The sequence below is a fragment of the Perca flavescens genome, chromosome 4 (assembly GCF_004354835.1).
Source record: "Perca flavescens isolate YP-PL-M2 chromosome 4, PFLA_1.0, whole genome shotgun sequence".
Lineage (NCBI taxonomy): Eukaryota > Metazoa > Chordata > Actinopteri > Perciformes > Percidae > Perca > Perca flavescens.
In genome coordinates, this window is record NC_041334.1 from 38,964,466 (window position 1) to 38,981,965 (window position 17,500).

Below are 17,500 nucleotides of genomic sequence, written 5' to 3' on the forward strand. Positions count from 1 at the left end.
CGGAGCCATAACGTGAGCTACAAGGTAATGGAGCCTTTTATACATTGTCGTGTTTCTTTAGAAATAAACAACGGACAAATAGAGTCTTTAAATGCTTCAGATGTAAAGTTATTCTCTGTCAAAGTGACGTCAGAATGAATGGGAGTCAATGGGATGCTAACGGGAGGTGATGGCTAGGTAGCATCAAAATGGCGCCATAGGAGCTACGAGTTCTGAAGCAAAGCTGACCCCCTTTGGTACACATACTTAGCCAATAAACCAACATGGCTCAGTTCAAAAAGTTTGTTTCAAAATAAAAGTCCTCATCTCTGGTCCTGATTGGACATCGACTGATTTACTACCACTACACTTCATAATGATGTCTGTTCAACCAGAGAGAGACACTGGAGTCTCATCTGTCACTGGAGTTAAATGAATGCCTCTGACTGCACTAAATGCAGTGAAATGAATGTGTATTTTTTTAATCTATACTCACATTTAAATATCTGCAGTGATAACAACAGAAATAACCAAAACAAATCTTACGTTTCTAAGTTCATAACTGATGTCTATTTGGTCTTTTATATAAAAGAAGGATCTTAAAAATCTTAAAAATATAGTTTCTTGACTTCTTTTTAGTGTCTCACACTTTTTTCATGTGCATATTTAACAAAGGTTACTTTTCATAAGATGAAATATGAAATATGTATTCAAATCATAAGATTTAAATACGCATTCAAAGTAGCTGTAGCAGCTCATTTGTAGGGATGACACATGGCGAATATATATAAAAAAAAGTAAAAAAAAAAAAAATTTTTTATGCCTTTACTTTGAAAGGCCATACAGTTTCCGGTCGGCGCTGAGCTCGGGTTGCTTGACGCAAATGTGTTTGTGGCTGGAGGACGTTTGTTTTGTGTGGAAGACGCGGCGGTCCGGCAGGGCGGAGTTAAGTGAAAGATGTTGTTACTATACACATATATACACAGATAGATATACACAGATATACACAGATATATAAAGATATACACAGATATACACAGATATATACAGATATACACAGATATACACAGATATATAAAGACATACACAGATATACACAGATATATAAAGATATACACAGATATACACAGATATATAAATATATACACAGATATACACAGATATATAAAGATATACACAGATATACACAGATATATACAGATATACACAGATATACACAGATATATACAGATATACACAGATATCCACAGATATCCACAGATATATACAGATATACACAGATATACACAGATATATACAGATATACACAGATATATATAGATATACACAGATCAATCACTACACATACAAGACATGCACTTCAAGTGTTTCATGTTACATAAGTTAAACCAATAGATCCCATTAATGTCACTGATCCCTCTGTCTTTGTTTAAAGGTGAACTAGACTTCAACCTGGCACCAATCGAAGCACTGACTGTGAGTTTTATTTTAAACACGACTCAAAGTGAAAGTTACTGTTACTGAACTTTGTACAGGGAGGAGGGAGGCCATATCTGATTAACGTTTGTATGTGCTTTGTACCGGCTGTTTCCTCAGCTTCACTCAGAGAGAAAATGGCTTCCAGGTCAGAGAAGGATCTCTCCTGTCCTGTCTGCCATGACATCTTTAAAGATCCTGTTCTCCTGTCATGTAGCCACAGATTCTGCAAAGACTGTCTGCAGAGATGGTGGGAGTGTCCAATTTGTAAGAGAAGATCATCGAAGAGTCAACCACTCGTCAGTTTGGTTGTAAAGAACCTGCGTGAGTCTTTCTTACTGGACTGGACAGAGATCAGGGAGCTTCAGAGGCTCTCTGCAGTCTGCGAAACTCAAACTCTTCTGTCTGGACCATCAGCATGGAGTGTGTGTCGTCTGTCGGGTTTCAAAAACACACAACAACCACAGATTCGTACTCATCGACGAAGCTGCACGGGATCACCGAGAGGAGCTCCAGGAATCCCTGAAGCCCTTACAGGAGAAACTGAAGCTCTGTCAACAAGTTAAAGGAAACTGGGATCAAACGGGAGAACACGTGAAGGTCCAGGCCAGACGCACAGAGAGGCAGATTAAGGATCAGTTTAAGAAGCTTTGCCAGTTTCTAGAAGAGGAAGAGGAGATCTCTGCTCTGAGGGAGGAAGAGCAGCAGAAGAGTCAGATGATGAAGGAGAAGATGGAGGATCTGAGCAGACACAGTCCGAGCTGAAGATGTCTCATTCCTGCAGAACTACAGCAGCACCCTCTGCTGGATGATCCACAGCTGCTCTCAGGAGCTCTAGCAGACCAGGCCAAACACCTGGGCAACCTCAGCTTCAACATCTGGAACAAGACGAAGGAGATTTATTTATTTATTTTCAAGGACAACCCCTTGAGATGGACCATCTCATATTTCGAGGGGGTCCTTTAAGATACAAAAGAAACCAACGTGTAGATGGAGAATCATCATTAAAGTAAATACAACACTAGACAATAACAAACATTTAGATACAACAACATTCACATTCATATACACGCACTCACTAACAATGCTCCCACAGAACTAATCCCTTCCCTTTAGCCCATACCATAATCAAAGTCAATCAGTGAGCCATCTGCGAAAATGCATATACAGAAACAAGGTATAAATATATTTATGCACTTCACTATCACATGCAAGTACATAACTGCAAACATGTACAGTATATGAGAAAAGAAAAAAAAAAGGATCAGAAACAGGAACAGAATGTTTGAGAATAAGTAAAAAGAGATGATTTGAAAACATAAAAGGAAGTTATAGATCTGAGCGAGCAAGAGAGATTGTTCCAGCCTGATGGTGCTTAGAAATTTAAATGCACGACAACCTACTTCTTTGTTAATTCTGGGTACATAATGGATGGTCTCCTACACTCCTCTGATTCTGGATCCAAACACTGCTCATCCAAGACTCATCCTGTCTGAAGATCTGACCAGTGTGAGCTGCGGAGAGAGACAGAAGCTTCCTGATAACCCAGAGAGGTTTTACTATCACATCGTCCTGGGCTCTGAGGGGCTCGAACTGTCACCGCCGGGAGAGATTGAGGTTGGACACAATACCGGCTGGGTCGTGGGTGTGGCAGCAGAGTCCGTCCAAAGAAAGGGAGACATAGGTTTACAGTCTGGATTATGGGGAATGGGGCTCTGTAATAGTAAGGACACAGCATGCTCACCACCAGGTCCAGTCACTGTTCTCCCTGTGAAGAAGAAGCTCCACAGGATCAGAGTGAATCTGGACTGGTCTGGTCTGTCATTCTCTGATCCTGACACTGACACACACATTTTGGCCGGATTTGGGCCACAGGCCTTGAGTTTGACACGTGTGGACTACATAAAACATGATATTAACCCCTAGATTCATTTTGCGCTGGATTTCTCCTTTAATACCTTTTTATTAAATTTCCCATATTATGAAATATGGCGTTATTTATTAGTTATTTTGTGTCTCTGGTGCTTCCACGCACATACACACTTTGAATACAATCCATCCATGGTGTTCTGCGTGAGATCTGGTTTCTGAATGTGTCCTGCCTTCAGTCTCCTGGTGAGCTGGTCAAATTCTGCACGGCTTTCTTTTTTAAGATTATTTTTTAGGCTTTTCCACCTTTTATTTTTTGACAGGAAAGCTAGGTGAGAAAGGAGAGAGAGAGGGGGAAGACATGCAGGAACTTGTCACAGGTCGTATTCAAACCACGGACCTCTGCATCGAGGTATAAACCTCTCAGTATATGTGCGCCCGCTCTACCCACTGAACCAACCCGGGCACATCAGTGTGAGTGTCTGCCATTTCAGGTTCCTGGTCCATATTCCAAAAGAAGGATCCAAGAGGAAAAAGCATTAGCGAGCAGCTAACAGAATTAGGGCTACCGCTGTCTGGAAATCCTGGTTAGCTGATTGGATAAACCATCTGTCTATCACCACCTAAACCCGCCTCAAAACCAACGCTGATTGGCCCGGTCGTTTGGCGAATGGCTCAAAATTTTCTCTACCTCAAGATCTGGGAGGAGAACTGGAGGTCACCAGATCAGGACAGTCTCACGAGGCTAATATGTCTTGGCTTCTCTACCCCTTTTAAAATGATTTTATAATGATGGGAGTCTAATCTCCAAAGTCTCTGTACAATTCATTATGCATACGTACAATAAACCTTTGCACGGACATGGTCCAACCTTATACCCCAACTCCCCCAGCCACCAAAGGCTAAAAACACATCTCTTCTGACTACACCTCGGATATATTTTTTGAGGCTGCACTTTCATATGTCTCTTTGAAGCTTTGCTTATCCAAAGCTAATGTACTTGCACTTACTACTTGTTGTCTGGAGTTTGAACCTTCACAGCTGAAAGCATTTAATTGGATAAAAGTGTCAGCTAAATGACATGTAATGTAATATCTGCAACAAAGTCTCTCCTGATTAACATGAAAGAGGCTCAACAGTTGCGTCATACATTCTATGGACACGCTTATAAACCTCAGTCTGATCTGAATATTCTGCAAACAAGAGTCAGTAAACATCATTTTCACAATCCCTCTTCATATCTAAGTCTAATCTCCAAAGACTGTACATTTCATATTATGTATATGTACAAATAAACCTTTGCATATCTGCAACAAAGTCTCTCCTGACTGAAATTGAAATGGCCACATGCAGCAATAGTCATTTATCCCAATTTTAAACGATAACATAAAGCAAACAGTCCAAACGACAGAAAAACACAACAAAATTGCGGAGAAAGTTCCTTTTAATAGAAACCCCACTGACATATGAAGATGGAAAACGTACATATACAGTTGAAAACTTATTATAAATCATATTTATAATATAAACCACACCATTCACACAAACAAGTAACAAGTGGACATCATTTCTTTACCACAAAAAGCATTTTCATTCTGTTGTGAAACTAAATATTCTTCGGTGAATATTGTGTCTTAAGGCACCGCTGGCTCCTGTAGATCTTTGTTCTCTGTCGGCATTCAGGCATTAACTGTTGACTCTAACTCGGACGCAGTAAAAAGAAAGTATTAACTCTTAAATATGCCAATATCATGCAACAATTAAAGACTGGAGGAACGTCTCTGAGTGGGATAGGGTTAGGTGTCGGGTAATTGCAGTTTGAAAAACACTTTCCTGTTCACTTCCTTTTCCAAAAAATGTATTCGTGAACCCAGTTGATATACGGGCCGGATCTAAATCTACAAGGGGCCGGATTTGGCCCGTGGGCCTCGAGTTTGACACATGCTGTAGAGAAACGATCCCAGACTTCAGCGTAAGGAGCTCACTAGCCGTTCGCAGGTGCAGTAAACATGTCCATGGTGCAAACTCCACCAATCAGAGACGTCGCTGTTACGCTTAGGATTGTGGGTAGTGTAGTACTTCTTCACGACATTGCGAATAAAACCAGTTTTTCTTAAAACAAAGTTGATTTCTAAATGAACTCAGACACATACACACACACACACACACACACACACACACATATACACACACACACACACACACACACACACACACACACACACACACACACACTCTCTCAAAGTAACAAACATTTTGAAAACAGCAAAAAAAAAAAAAGGCAAAAGGTCCGAGACCGTGTACAGAAACTATCGCAGACTTCAATGGTAGAAGCTCGCTCCAGCCGTTTGCAGTTTCGCTGGTATGGTAAACGTTTCTATGGTGACAGCGAGTTGGACCAATCAGAGATGTTGCCGTTACGCTTATGTTTGTGGGTAGTGTAGTTTTTCTCCATAAGATCGCGGATAAAACATGTTTTTCTTAAAAACGAGGTTGATTTCATACAGACTTCTAGCTTCTACAGGAGCAGAAACGTAGCTCGTGGTCAGTCTACCTCGGGTGGTTTAGACATTATGGGATGGTTTAGACATTATGGGATGGTTTAGACATTATGGGATGGCTTAGACATTATGGGATGGCTTAGACATTATGGCTGGTAATCTAAATCCTCATGGAGAAAGGTACTGTTGTCCGGAAGCTCTGAGGAAGTGTGAAGTCGGCCTATAAAGCTGAAACAATTAATGAATTAATCGATCAATGATCTAATGGTGATTTTTACTGTATAGACCATGAAATTAGTCGATCAATCATCCATGTTCCGTATACAGTATACAATAGTACATGTCTCACTCACATTTTTGTAGCTTTTAGCTATTATTAAATTTGGTATTTGCCATAAAATAGCTGACAAATACTATATTTTACTTGTCGTCAACAAATCCCATGAAAAAAACAGACAAATAAAACTATTAAAAGCTTGGTTAATATAAATAGGTTCTACAATTAAAATCAACCTTTGTTTAAGTGATCTGATAGATTAATAAAATCCCCAAATTGATCTTTTAATACATGGATGTATAAGGGCTATATTGCGTTGACGACTGCTGTAGTTTGGTCGTCCTGTTAAGTAGAAAAGCACTTTAAACCCTTCTGGAAGTCGATCCTTAATGTAAACATCAACCTGGTGCAAAAACTAAGTATTTGGATCAGTTACAACATTTTCAACAAGAGGAATTCAAACAATATAAATGTTTCGCTTTTGTTTTGTGAAGTATAAGACCTTTTCATAATCAAAAGATATCAGGTAGGTACAGTAGCATGTGAAAAATAAAGCACCAAAGATTCATAAAACCCATAATATACACAAAACACAAACATGGGGAATGATATACAGAAAGAAGCATTTAGGAAGTGTCAATCAAACGGCCCATTTGTGTGATGTCCTGTTGGGGTCTTAACCCTTGTGTTGTCGCGTTTCCAAAGTTTTTTACATCAGAATTGCCCAAAAATAACTTGGATTCATGCACGTACGTTGTATGGGACCCATAAAACATATACATCCATGCATCCATGTTCTTCGCAGGTAAGAATAATGATTACTTTCTGAACATTTTGGATGTTTTATTCAATTTTATAGCATTTCAATTTTTTTAAATGGTTTCAAAACAGACTAAACTTTGACATTAACCACCAATCAACATCCTCTGTTCTTAACTATTAGTCAAAATAATTCACATTTTCTGCTTTGATTTAACTCAAAAAATAGGTATAATGTCATATTAATTAGGTTTATTGACCATGAATAAATAAAAAACGTTGAAATAAATGACAAAAACGTTTAAAAGAAAGCGTCAAAGACATCGGAAAAAGCACCCCCCCCCTAAAAAAAAAATCTAGTTTGAAAAGGAAGGACAACAAGTTCGTGGTCGATGGGAAGACAACACAAGAGTTAAACCAACCCAACAGAGCACAAGTAGACTTTATAGTTCATAAATTATCGTTTCCCGTCCAATGTTTTTACAGATTTGGGCGTTTCCGACTGCACTTGAAGGCAGCCTCATTTCACAGCGGGAGAAAAGAGACGAGCGAGACATAGCTAGTGCTTTGTTGTTGCAGGAAGCTGTTACACAAACTCCCGGCAAGTTCAGTGCTTGTGTTTCATTTTTGTACCCTCCTAGTGTTTAAAACTTTCTTGTGGCAGCGATAGAGGCAGTTTCTGTTTCCCGTTTCCTGTACGGGACTCTCACACCGCCTTAAACCATAGCTGGTCACATGATGCAGGGTTGCGTTTCTGCAAAAGTTGAGTCGGTTAAAGTGTCTGCCCCGCGGCAACCAAGGGGGGTAAGCGATCATCCGGAAAGTGTACCTCCTATGGGGAGATTCTAGGCTAACAAGCCACGCCTCTCGTTAGCATCCCATTGACTCCCATTCATTTTGGCACCACTTTGACAGAGAATAACTTTACATCTGAAGCGTTTAAAGACTCTATTTGTCTGTTGTTTATTTCTAAAGAAACACGACAATGTATAAAAGGCTCCATTACCTTGTTCCTCACGTTATGGCTCCGTAGCAGACGCTTTTATAAAAATAGGCTAACGATTGGGTCATAACCACGAGACTTACTGTCACACAGTAGAGGAATTACCGTATAGTACAGAAGAAGCTCACAGGCAGTTTGGACTTCCATTATCTGTTTAGGTTTAATTACTAATGTTAACTAGCATGTTAGTGATCAATAATTACTAATGTTAACTAGCATGTTAGTGATCAGTAATTAGCCTGTGTCTATGTTATCTCCTTACATATACCTACACTCTCCGTCTCTGTAAGATTGGGAATGATTGAGATTTCTCTCTCACAGCTACCAGAAGACTTCACACTTTCAGACACGTTGCTCACGTCACATCTACGTCTTCAAGCTCAGTTGGAGGCTGCTCAGTAACACTCAGCCAGCACCGGGAAAGAGACTTCTGATATCCTCCACTGGTCTTTAACTGTCTGTGGTTAATATGAGCCACTCTCTTTCATTTTTTAAACAACATTCCCTGTTTTCATTCACTGTACCTGCCAGCTCCTCCCCCTCTCTGTGCTGCAGACCTGAGACTCTGCAGCAGAAAACTAGACCAGAATTGATGTATCATTCTTGTCTTTGGCTGAATCCAAATGTCCACCCTCCACACTTGGGGACTTTAGCCGTATGTAGGGGAGAGCCGGGACAGTTGAAACACTTTTCAATTAAACGTAATTTACAAAGCGATCATATTGCACTGAAAGCTAATATTTCGTCACTAGCAACCTACACCTGTCCTCTGTCAAATACAGTTGCATTTTCAGCTTTGGACTGGATGAATTGAGGATTTGGAGAGCCCTCAGCACTCGCAGACTTCCCGGGGAACGCTGCCCGCAAAGTCTTCAAGTCTGCAACTGCGGTGGAGTCTGTACACTTGGATTCAGCCTCTCTCTTTTAATATTCTCTCAATTTCTCTTGCTGCCTCTCGTGATTCCTTCTTTCCACCCTTTTTCAAATCTCCTCTGTTTGTGTTGGTCCTCATCAACTCGTAAAGTTAGAAAAAAAAGTCATATTTACAGGTTATGAACTCATATGTTTGGTTGTATCAGCCTGGACATGTTAAACAGTCCTTTAAATCCATGATATGGATGTACAGTATTTACCATAAACCAGTTGTTCATAAAAGCTACAACTACAGCCAGTATAATCATTCTGATTCCAGTTCATCGCAGACATATCGGCCAATGAGAAACTGCTTTACAGAAAAGCCAAATATTTGGCAGATATGTACAAGGTCATTATAAAAGCGTGTTGGCATTGTTTGACCACCAGAGGGCACTGACATTTTGTGACTGTAAATTGTCTTGTTTAGTACATGTCACCCAAACTCGAGTGATCGTCATCCAGAATGTTAACAGAAAAACAATATCTGCCAATATATGGATATCTGAGTTTGAAATACTCAAATGCAGGTATTGGTATCAGCCTCTAAAATCCAGTATTGGATAGTACACATAAGGCCTTCCAGAACAACTTACTGTTAAAGTTGTACATTTTAAGCTTTATACTTTGACAGGGATGACCCAAACGCATTACACACCCTTCACTTCACTGTCTTCTTCTCATTTTAACTCCAACTTACATACAACTGACCTGTATTTCTGTAGGAGCACAACTTTTTAAAGCTGCTTTTCAGGCTTCTTTTTGCCCAACCAAATCCACAGTAGACCTACTAAGAGATGAGACCCATCCAAACCAGTGCATTTCCAGTCCTACAGCCCATTTCTTGGCCATTTTCACACCTCAAAACAACTTAGCAGTGCGTTTGATTTCCCTACATATCTGGAAAACCTTTTTTGCAGCAGCAGCAGTTCGGATCGGACCAGTCCACTCATCCTTCCCCAAACCTGCTACGAATCCCCAACGCAAACCTTTGCTTCTGTCTGTGTGGTCACCTGTCTGTCCACCCATCTGTCTGTGGCTAACCCCCTTCCCCCCACCCTCTGTGTCTTGGCGAGGTCGCTAGCGATAGCCAGCGCGCCTCCTTTCAGGAACCTGACGAAGTTCTCGCCGACGAGAGGCCCCATGGCGTACATGCCCGGTCCGTCTGCCGCAACCACCTTGTTCGTGTACGGGTCCACCTCGATCGGGTTCCTCCGGCACGTGATTGGCTCGTCGGGGTTGACGCCAAGCGAACGGCCATTGTCGCCCAGGAAGGAGAGGTTGGGGTGGGCGCCGATCAGAACCAGCGCCTTTGAGATCTGGACCACCGTCCGCTGGCCAGAGTCCGACTCCAGAACGCACTTCCGGTCGGGTCGGAGCGCCACCACCCTGTAGCGCGGGAAGCTCAGGTACCCTGAGTAGGAGGAGAGGGGTGAAGAGGTGGAGGAGGAGGAGGGAAGGAGGGAGGAAGGGGTGGAGTGGTCATGGAGGTTCTGGGCGTGGTCCTGTGGTGGAGGGCTTGGCTGGTACTGCTGCCGAGTCATCATCTGGTGAACCTAGAGGCCAAAGATAAGAAATGAGTACATTAGATATTAGAGTGGTGCTTTTGCAGGATTAATTGTGGAGAAACTCAGTTTTACAGATGGTTAATTAACTACATTTATATTGTGCTTTTCTAGTCTTAACCACCTCTCAAAGAGCACAGCTCTGTCAATTAAATCAACTAATCGATTAGTCGACAAAATCCTATAAGTGTTAGTCGACTAAGAAGTTCTTTAGTCGAGGACAGACCTAGATATTAAATAGTAACTCCATATTGAACCCGGACCGCCTGAAAAAGGTCACGCTTTTGTTGCAACAAAGCCGAAAAAAAAAATGATTACCGTATTTTCCGGACTATAAGTCGCATTTAATTAGAAATTTATTTCACAAAAACCAAGACTAAAAACAGCTTCTTTCATCTGTCAACTACAGTACAGGCCAAAAGTTTGGACACACCTTCTCATTCAATGTGTTTCCTTTTTATTTCCATGACTATTTACATTGTAGATTCTCACTGAAGGCATCAAAAGTATGAATGAACACATATGGAATTATGTATATTTATTAATAAGGAAATAATTCCACTAATTAACCCTGACAAAGCACACCTGTGAAGGTAAAACCATTTCAGGTGACTACCTCATGAAGCTCATTGAGAGAACACCAAGGGTTTGCAGAGTTATCAAAAAAAGCAAAGGGTGGCTACTTTGAAGAATCTAAAATATAAGACATGTTTTCAGTTATTTCACACTTTTTTGTTAAGTACATAATTCCATATGTGTTCATTCATAGTTTTGATGCCTTCAGTGAGAATCTACAATGTAAATAGTCATGAAAATAAAAAGGAAACTCATTGAATGAGAAGGTGTGTCCAAACTTTTGGCCTGTACTGTACACAATAGCACACAGAATAACAGGCTGAATACGGTAGGTATCCGGTATGTTAATGTAACACATTAACAGTTATTCAACTACACAATAGCACACAGAACAACTAGCTACCAGGGTGTGGAGACGTAGCTGTTGACCAGCCCCATCTCGCTTTCAGCCCGCGATTAGCTGATTAGCTTTCTTTGTTTTCTTCATTGCAGTAAGAGTCACCTTTTCTCCAGTCTCCCTCACAAGTTTCTCTCATTTCTCACTTTCTTTCTGCTGCTCGATTACCGTTTTCGGCTGCATATTTTACTACCTGCAGTTTGTATTCTGCAGAATAAGATTTTCTTTTCTATCTCAGTTGTCTTTTAGCAGCAGCGTTCTAGTTGTCACAAGCCTAGAGCGCCCTCTCGCGGCTGTAGACGGTAATGTTTTCAGTATGAATTAACATTTAAAAACATGTTAAATTATATATATTTTGATATACAAGTTGCACCTGACTATAAGTTGCAGGACAAGTCAAAGTAGGAAAAAAAGTTTGACTCATAGTCCGGAAAATACGTCAGTCGAATTATCCACCAATGGACCTTTCTCACAGCAGACACTCCAAACAGCTCTGGTTCGAGCATAGTTGCTCCACAACGGATCAAGTCCAGACCGAACTATCCCGACCTCAAATGTTGTGGGCGGGGCTACGTTCGGCAGGCATCCAGGTTCAATGGCCCTTATTCACAGCAGACGTTTTGACTTGTCATAGTAGGAAAAGCACAGCTGAAATTGATAACCTTTAATGATGGCTCAGTTCCATCAAGTGTCCCAGTAAGACAATACTAACCATCGAAAAGTGGGACTACAGCAGTAATTTGTCAGTGCACATTAGCAGTGTACTGACTATATTGTATAGCCTATTTTATCTTTATCATGCAAAAAAAAAAAAAAAAAAAATCTTTCAATAACTTTTTTAGTTTTAATATTATTGTTTTTAACGGTTTTACTGATAGTATTAAATCGGTCAAAATTGTTATTGTGGGTCATCAGTTCTGTGGTTAACTGTTAGAATCCCTCCTCCTCACCATGTGGTAGGGCTGGGCGATATGGAGAAAATCAGATACCAAGATATTCTTGACCAAATACCTCGATATCGATATTGCTGCAATATACTAGGGTTGACAATTAGTGCTGTAACAAAATATCTTCACTCTGACATTTTAGATAAATAATCATCAGTAATGTGGATATAATGACTAGAGATGGCCCGATACCATTTTTTGCTTCCCGATACCGATTGCGATACCTGAACTTGCGTATCGCCCGATACCGAGTACCGATCCGATACCAGTGTGTCATATGTTTTATTATGTTTACTAACTGTATACTACTATCCCTGTATGGATGTGATATTATTTCTATCTTTGTGAAACATGAACAAACACAAACAATGAATGCCACAGAACTTTCTTTTATTGTCCAGTTCGACAGTCAGTTATAACGGAAAAAGAACATAAATAATCTACTTTAACGTAGATTTTCTTTAGGGCTTTATTACGTGGTATCGGATCGGTGCATAAACTCCAGTACTTCCCGATACCGATACCAGCGTTTTAGGCGGTATCGGAGCCGATACCGATACTGGTATCGGAACATTTCTAATAATGACTAAGTGGGGAAAAGGCAAATAACAAAACAGCTAGAGCAGTCTGGTAAGTTCAGAATCACTTTACTATAATGCAGCCTTTAAAACCAGGAAAAGACACTTATGCCATATTACGATATCCAAAATCTAAGACGATATCTAGTCTCCTATCACGATATTGATATAATATCGATATATTGCCCAGCCCTACCTTGTGGTACTCTGGGTAGAGCAGCTTGGGCAGCTCGTTGAAGATGAGGCCGGGGTCGGTGACCGAGCGTCTGAAGGCGTGGTAAACAGGCGTGTTGAGATGGTGGGCGGCCAGTACCGCGTCGGCCGCCGTAAGCCCCGCCCCCACCACCAGCACGGGGTCCGACGATTGGTCGAGCTCGCCGCGAGAGATGGCGGCCTCCAGCTCCCAGAAGGAGTGGCAGACGTAGGGCAGGGACTCGCCCTCCACGCCTAGCCGCGCCGGGATATCGTGGGTCCCGGTCGCCAACACCACGTTGTGGGCCGACACGGAGAAGGGCACAGCCTCGGAAACAGCAGAACCATCTGGAAGGATGGAGGGAACAGGATATGGATGGTTAATATCAAGGGCGTAAGCTTCTCTCCACAACATGTACCTCTTATGGCGCCATTTTGATGCTAACAAGCACCTTAGCTACCTCCCGTTAGCATCACATTGACTCCCATTCATTTTGACGTCACTTTGACAGAGAATAACTTCACATCTGAAGCGTTTAAAGACTCCATTTGTCCGTTGTTTATTATACAACAGTATTATAACAAGCAATATTAAAAATATCCAGTGTATATATAAATATAAAATTTATATACATGAGAACATAGGTAGCTTACACAACATATAACACATCAACATCAACACAATCTTTTTGGGATGAACTGGAACGCTGACTGTGAGCCAGAAATTATCACCCGACATCAGTGTCGGCCCTCACTAAAGCTCGTGTTGTAGCAAGAGTCTGGCAAGCGTAGCTCCTATGGCGCCATTTTGATGCTAACAAGCCATCACCTCCCGTTAGCATCTCATTGACTCCCATTCATTTTTACGTCACTTTGACAGAGAATAACTTTACATCTGAAGCGTTTAAAGACTCTATTTGTTCGTTGTTTATTTCTAAATAAACACGACAATGTATAAAAGGCTCCATTACCTTGTAGCTCACGTTATGGCTCCGTAGCAGACGCTTTTATAAAAATAGGCTAACGATTGGGTCATAACCACGAGACTTACTGTCACACAGTAGAGGAATTACCGTATAGTACAGGAGAAGCTCACAGGCAGTTTGGACTTCCATTAGCTGTTTAGGTTTAATTACTAATGTTAACTAGCATGTTAGTGATCAGTAATTACTAATGTTAACTAGCATGTTAGTGATCAGTAATTACTAATGTTAACTAGCATGTTAGTGATCAGTAATTACTAATGTTAACTAGCATGTTACTGATCAGTAATTACTAATGTTAACTAGCATGTTACTGATCAGTAATTACTAATGTTAACTAGCATGTTACTGATCAGTAATTACTAATGTTAACTAGCATGTTACTGATCAGTAATTACTAATGTTAACTAACATGTTAGTGATCAGTAATTACTAATGTTAACTAGCATGTTAGTGATCAGTAATTACTAATGTTAACTAGCATGTTAGTGATCAGTAATTACTAATGTTAACTAGCATGTTAGTGATCAGTAATTAGCCTGTGTCTATGTTATCTCCTTACATATACCTACACTCTCCGTCTCTGTAAGATTGGGAATGATTGAGATTTCTCTCTCACAGCTACCAGAAGACTTCACACTTTCAGACACGTTGCTCACGTCACATCTACGTCTTCAAGCTCAGTTGGAGGCTGCTCAGTAACACTCAGCCAGCACCGGGAAAGAGACTTCTGATATCCTTCACTGGTCTTTAACTGTCTGTGGTTAATATGAGCCACTCTCTTTCATTTCTTAAACAACATTCCCTGTTTTCATTCACTGTACCTGCCAGCTCCTCCCCCTCTCTGTGCTGCAGACCTGAGACTCTCCAGCAGGGCGGCGCCCCCTCCTGGTTGCCAGGCTGCCTGGTTACCGAGGTGACGGTGGTTCCACATGCAAAGCTCTGCTCCAGGGACATCTGGGAAACGTAGTGTTGGTAGTAGGAGGCAATCTCTGCTGGCGTGGCACGGTCGTTTCGAACATTTCTGGAATCAATTAAAACGTGAAAATGCCGTTAAATACATAAAAGAAAACACAGATGTGTTTAAATACCTCACAACAAAGGACAGTTTTTAAGATTTCACCAAGACACTCATCAAGGCACCGCGTTTCGGTACCCAACCCTAATCACACCTCACTTGGCCCCTGCTTTGTAATGCCTACTTAACCTGCACTTTATGTTGCCTATTGTATTCTGTATTCTTGTGTAGTATTGAACGTGAAACTTTATGTTGTCTTGCACGCTTATGCTATTCTTGGCCAGGTCGCCGTTGCAAATGAGAATCTGTTCTCAACGGCCTACCTGGTTAAATAAAGGTTAAAGGTCCTATGACATACTGCTTTTTGGATGCTTTTATATAGACCTTAGTGGTCCCTAATACTGTATCTGAAGTCTCTTGTAGAGGCCTTAGTGGTCTCCTAATACTGTATCTGAAGTCTCTTTTATATAGACCTTAGTGGTCCCCTAATACTGTATCTGAAGTCTCTTTTATATTGACCTTAGTGGTCTCCTAATACTGTATCTGAAGTCTCTTTTATATAGACCTTAGTGGTCCCCTAATACTGTATCTGAAGTCTCTTTTATATAGACCTTAGTGGTCCCCTAATACTGTATCTGAAGTCTCTTTTATATAGACCTTAGTGGTCTCCTAATACTGTATCTGAAGTCTCTTTTATATAGACCTTAGTGGTCCCCTAATACTGTATCTGAAGTCTCTTTTATATAAACCTTAGCGGCCTTGACCAACTGCCACTTTGCTCGTTTGAAAGCCATGATGTCTCTCTCTCTCTCATGGGGGGGCCAAATTCTCTGGGTGGGCAAAGCAGAGAAAGGGGAGGTAACCTTTCCCCTTATGAACTCATAAGGAGAAGATTCCTGATTGGTCCATCTGAGCTTTGATTTTCTCAAAGACACATATATATATATAAATATAAATATAAATTATTTGTAATACACATTATCAGAAGATGTTTAGGATCACATACCATCAGTACAATCATTGAAGCCTCAGGGCACTAAAATAAACAAGTAATGTTGAAAAGAAATGGATTAATCAGAGTCCTTATCGTTTGATGATGGGAATGGGGAATCAGCCCATAAGGACTTATGAATGTATTGACTAAAACTTTTTTTTAAACAAGTTTTAAGGTCTTCTGGATGTCCGATTTTTTTGTCACTATCTATAAGAAAATAACTTGTGAGAGAAACAAATACACTGTATGTAGTTTACACATTTTGCTAACATCAGATTTATGAATGGGATTGTTGGAGAAGCAACTGCACGGCCTATTTCTCGCTTAAAATGTTTTCAGAAAGACGTTTCGGTGAATTATTTGAGTACAATGTGAGATCGTATTCTGAACGAGCCGCCATTATGAAAGGGAGCAGCCAGACCCACATTACACGTTCGTCCAATCAGCTGCCGGTTTTAATATGGAGACGTATTACAGCGCTGTGGAATCAGGTCTGGCAATGCAAGACTATTAACTAACAGACAATTCACTGACATTTCTCCATGATGGAGACATAGTTTGGCTGAGAGTGGAATAAAACTACAAAGCTTCTTTTCGGTAAATCAGTCCCTCCAGAAAAAAAATGCCGCACTTTCGCCACATAAATTGCAGATTTCCGCACAAAATATGCGGGGCTTGCATGATTTCATAATCCCTGCATTTTTGTTGCAATAATTAGGGCTGGGCGATAGGGAGAAAATCAGACATCACGATATTCTTGACCACATACCTCGATATCGAGGCGATATTCTAGGGTTGACAATTGGTGCTTTAAGAAAATATCTTCACACTTAGATTTTAGATAAATAATCATCAGTAATGTGGATATAATGTCTAAGTGGGTAAAAAGTGAATATTAGAAGAGCTAGAACAGTCTGGTAAGTTCAGAAAATGACATCACTTTACTGTAGTGCAGCCTTTAAAACCAGGAAAAGACACTTACATATCCAAAATCTAAGACGATATCTAGTCTCATATCACGATATCGATATAATATCGATATATTGCCAAGCCCTACGCATAATCAAGGATTTTTGCCCGCAACAATTACAAAAAATACTGCATTTTTCTGGAGGGACTGGTAAAAGGACACCAGGAAATGAGTTATGACTGGAAGTCCCACATGTGTGTCATCAGACCTGCGTTTCTCTCTCATCCAGTCCTTCAGTTTGAGTCCGGGAAGCTCCATCCAGTTAGCCAGGCTCAGAGTTAGCATGGAGCCCTCCATAGCCTGGGAACAGCAAACACACACACACACACACACACACACACACACACACACACACACACACACACACACACACACACAGTTACAATCACTCAGCTGGATGTATTCTCTTGTTAGACTGGATGATGTGGAAGCAAATAAAAAGACATGAGTATTTGAATACTTGAACATCCAGTGAATACTTAATGTTGTATCTACATTTTTGAG

At 40.7% G+C, this 17,500-nt stretch overlaps 1 protein-coding gene across 1 annotated transcript in view; it reads right to left on the reverse strand.

Moving 5' to 3' along the window:
• Positions 1–9,695: 9,695 nt before the first annotated feature.
• Positions 9,696–17,500, reverse strand: part of osgn1 (oxidative stress induced growth inhibitor 1) — a 29,646-nt gene continuing 21,841 nt past the window's right edge. Inside the window, exons 5-8 of the mRNA XM_028576721.1 lie at positions 17,205–17,296; positions 14,839–15,038; positions 13,036–13,379; positions 9,696–10,332 (exon numbers count right to left, since the gene is read on the reverse strand). Of these exons, the coding sequence (XP_028432522.1) occupies positions 9,745–10,332; positions 13,036–13,379; positions 14,839–15,038; positions 17,205–17,296 (1,224 nt within the window). The 3' untranslated portion in view covers positions 9,696–9,744. The remainder of the gene's footprint in view (positions 10,333–13,035; positions 13,380–14,838; positions 15,039–17,204; positions 17,297–17,500) is intronic.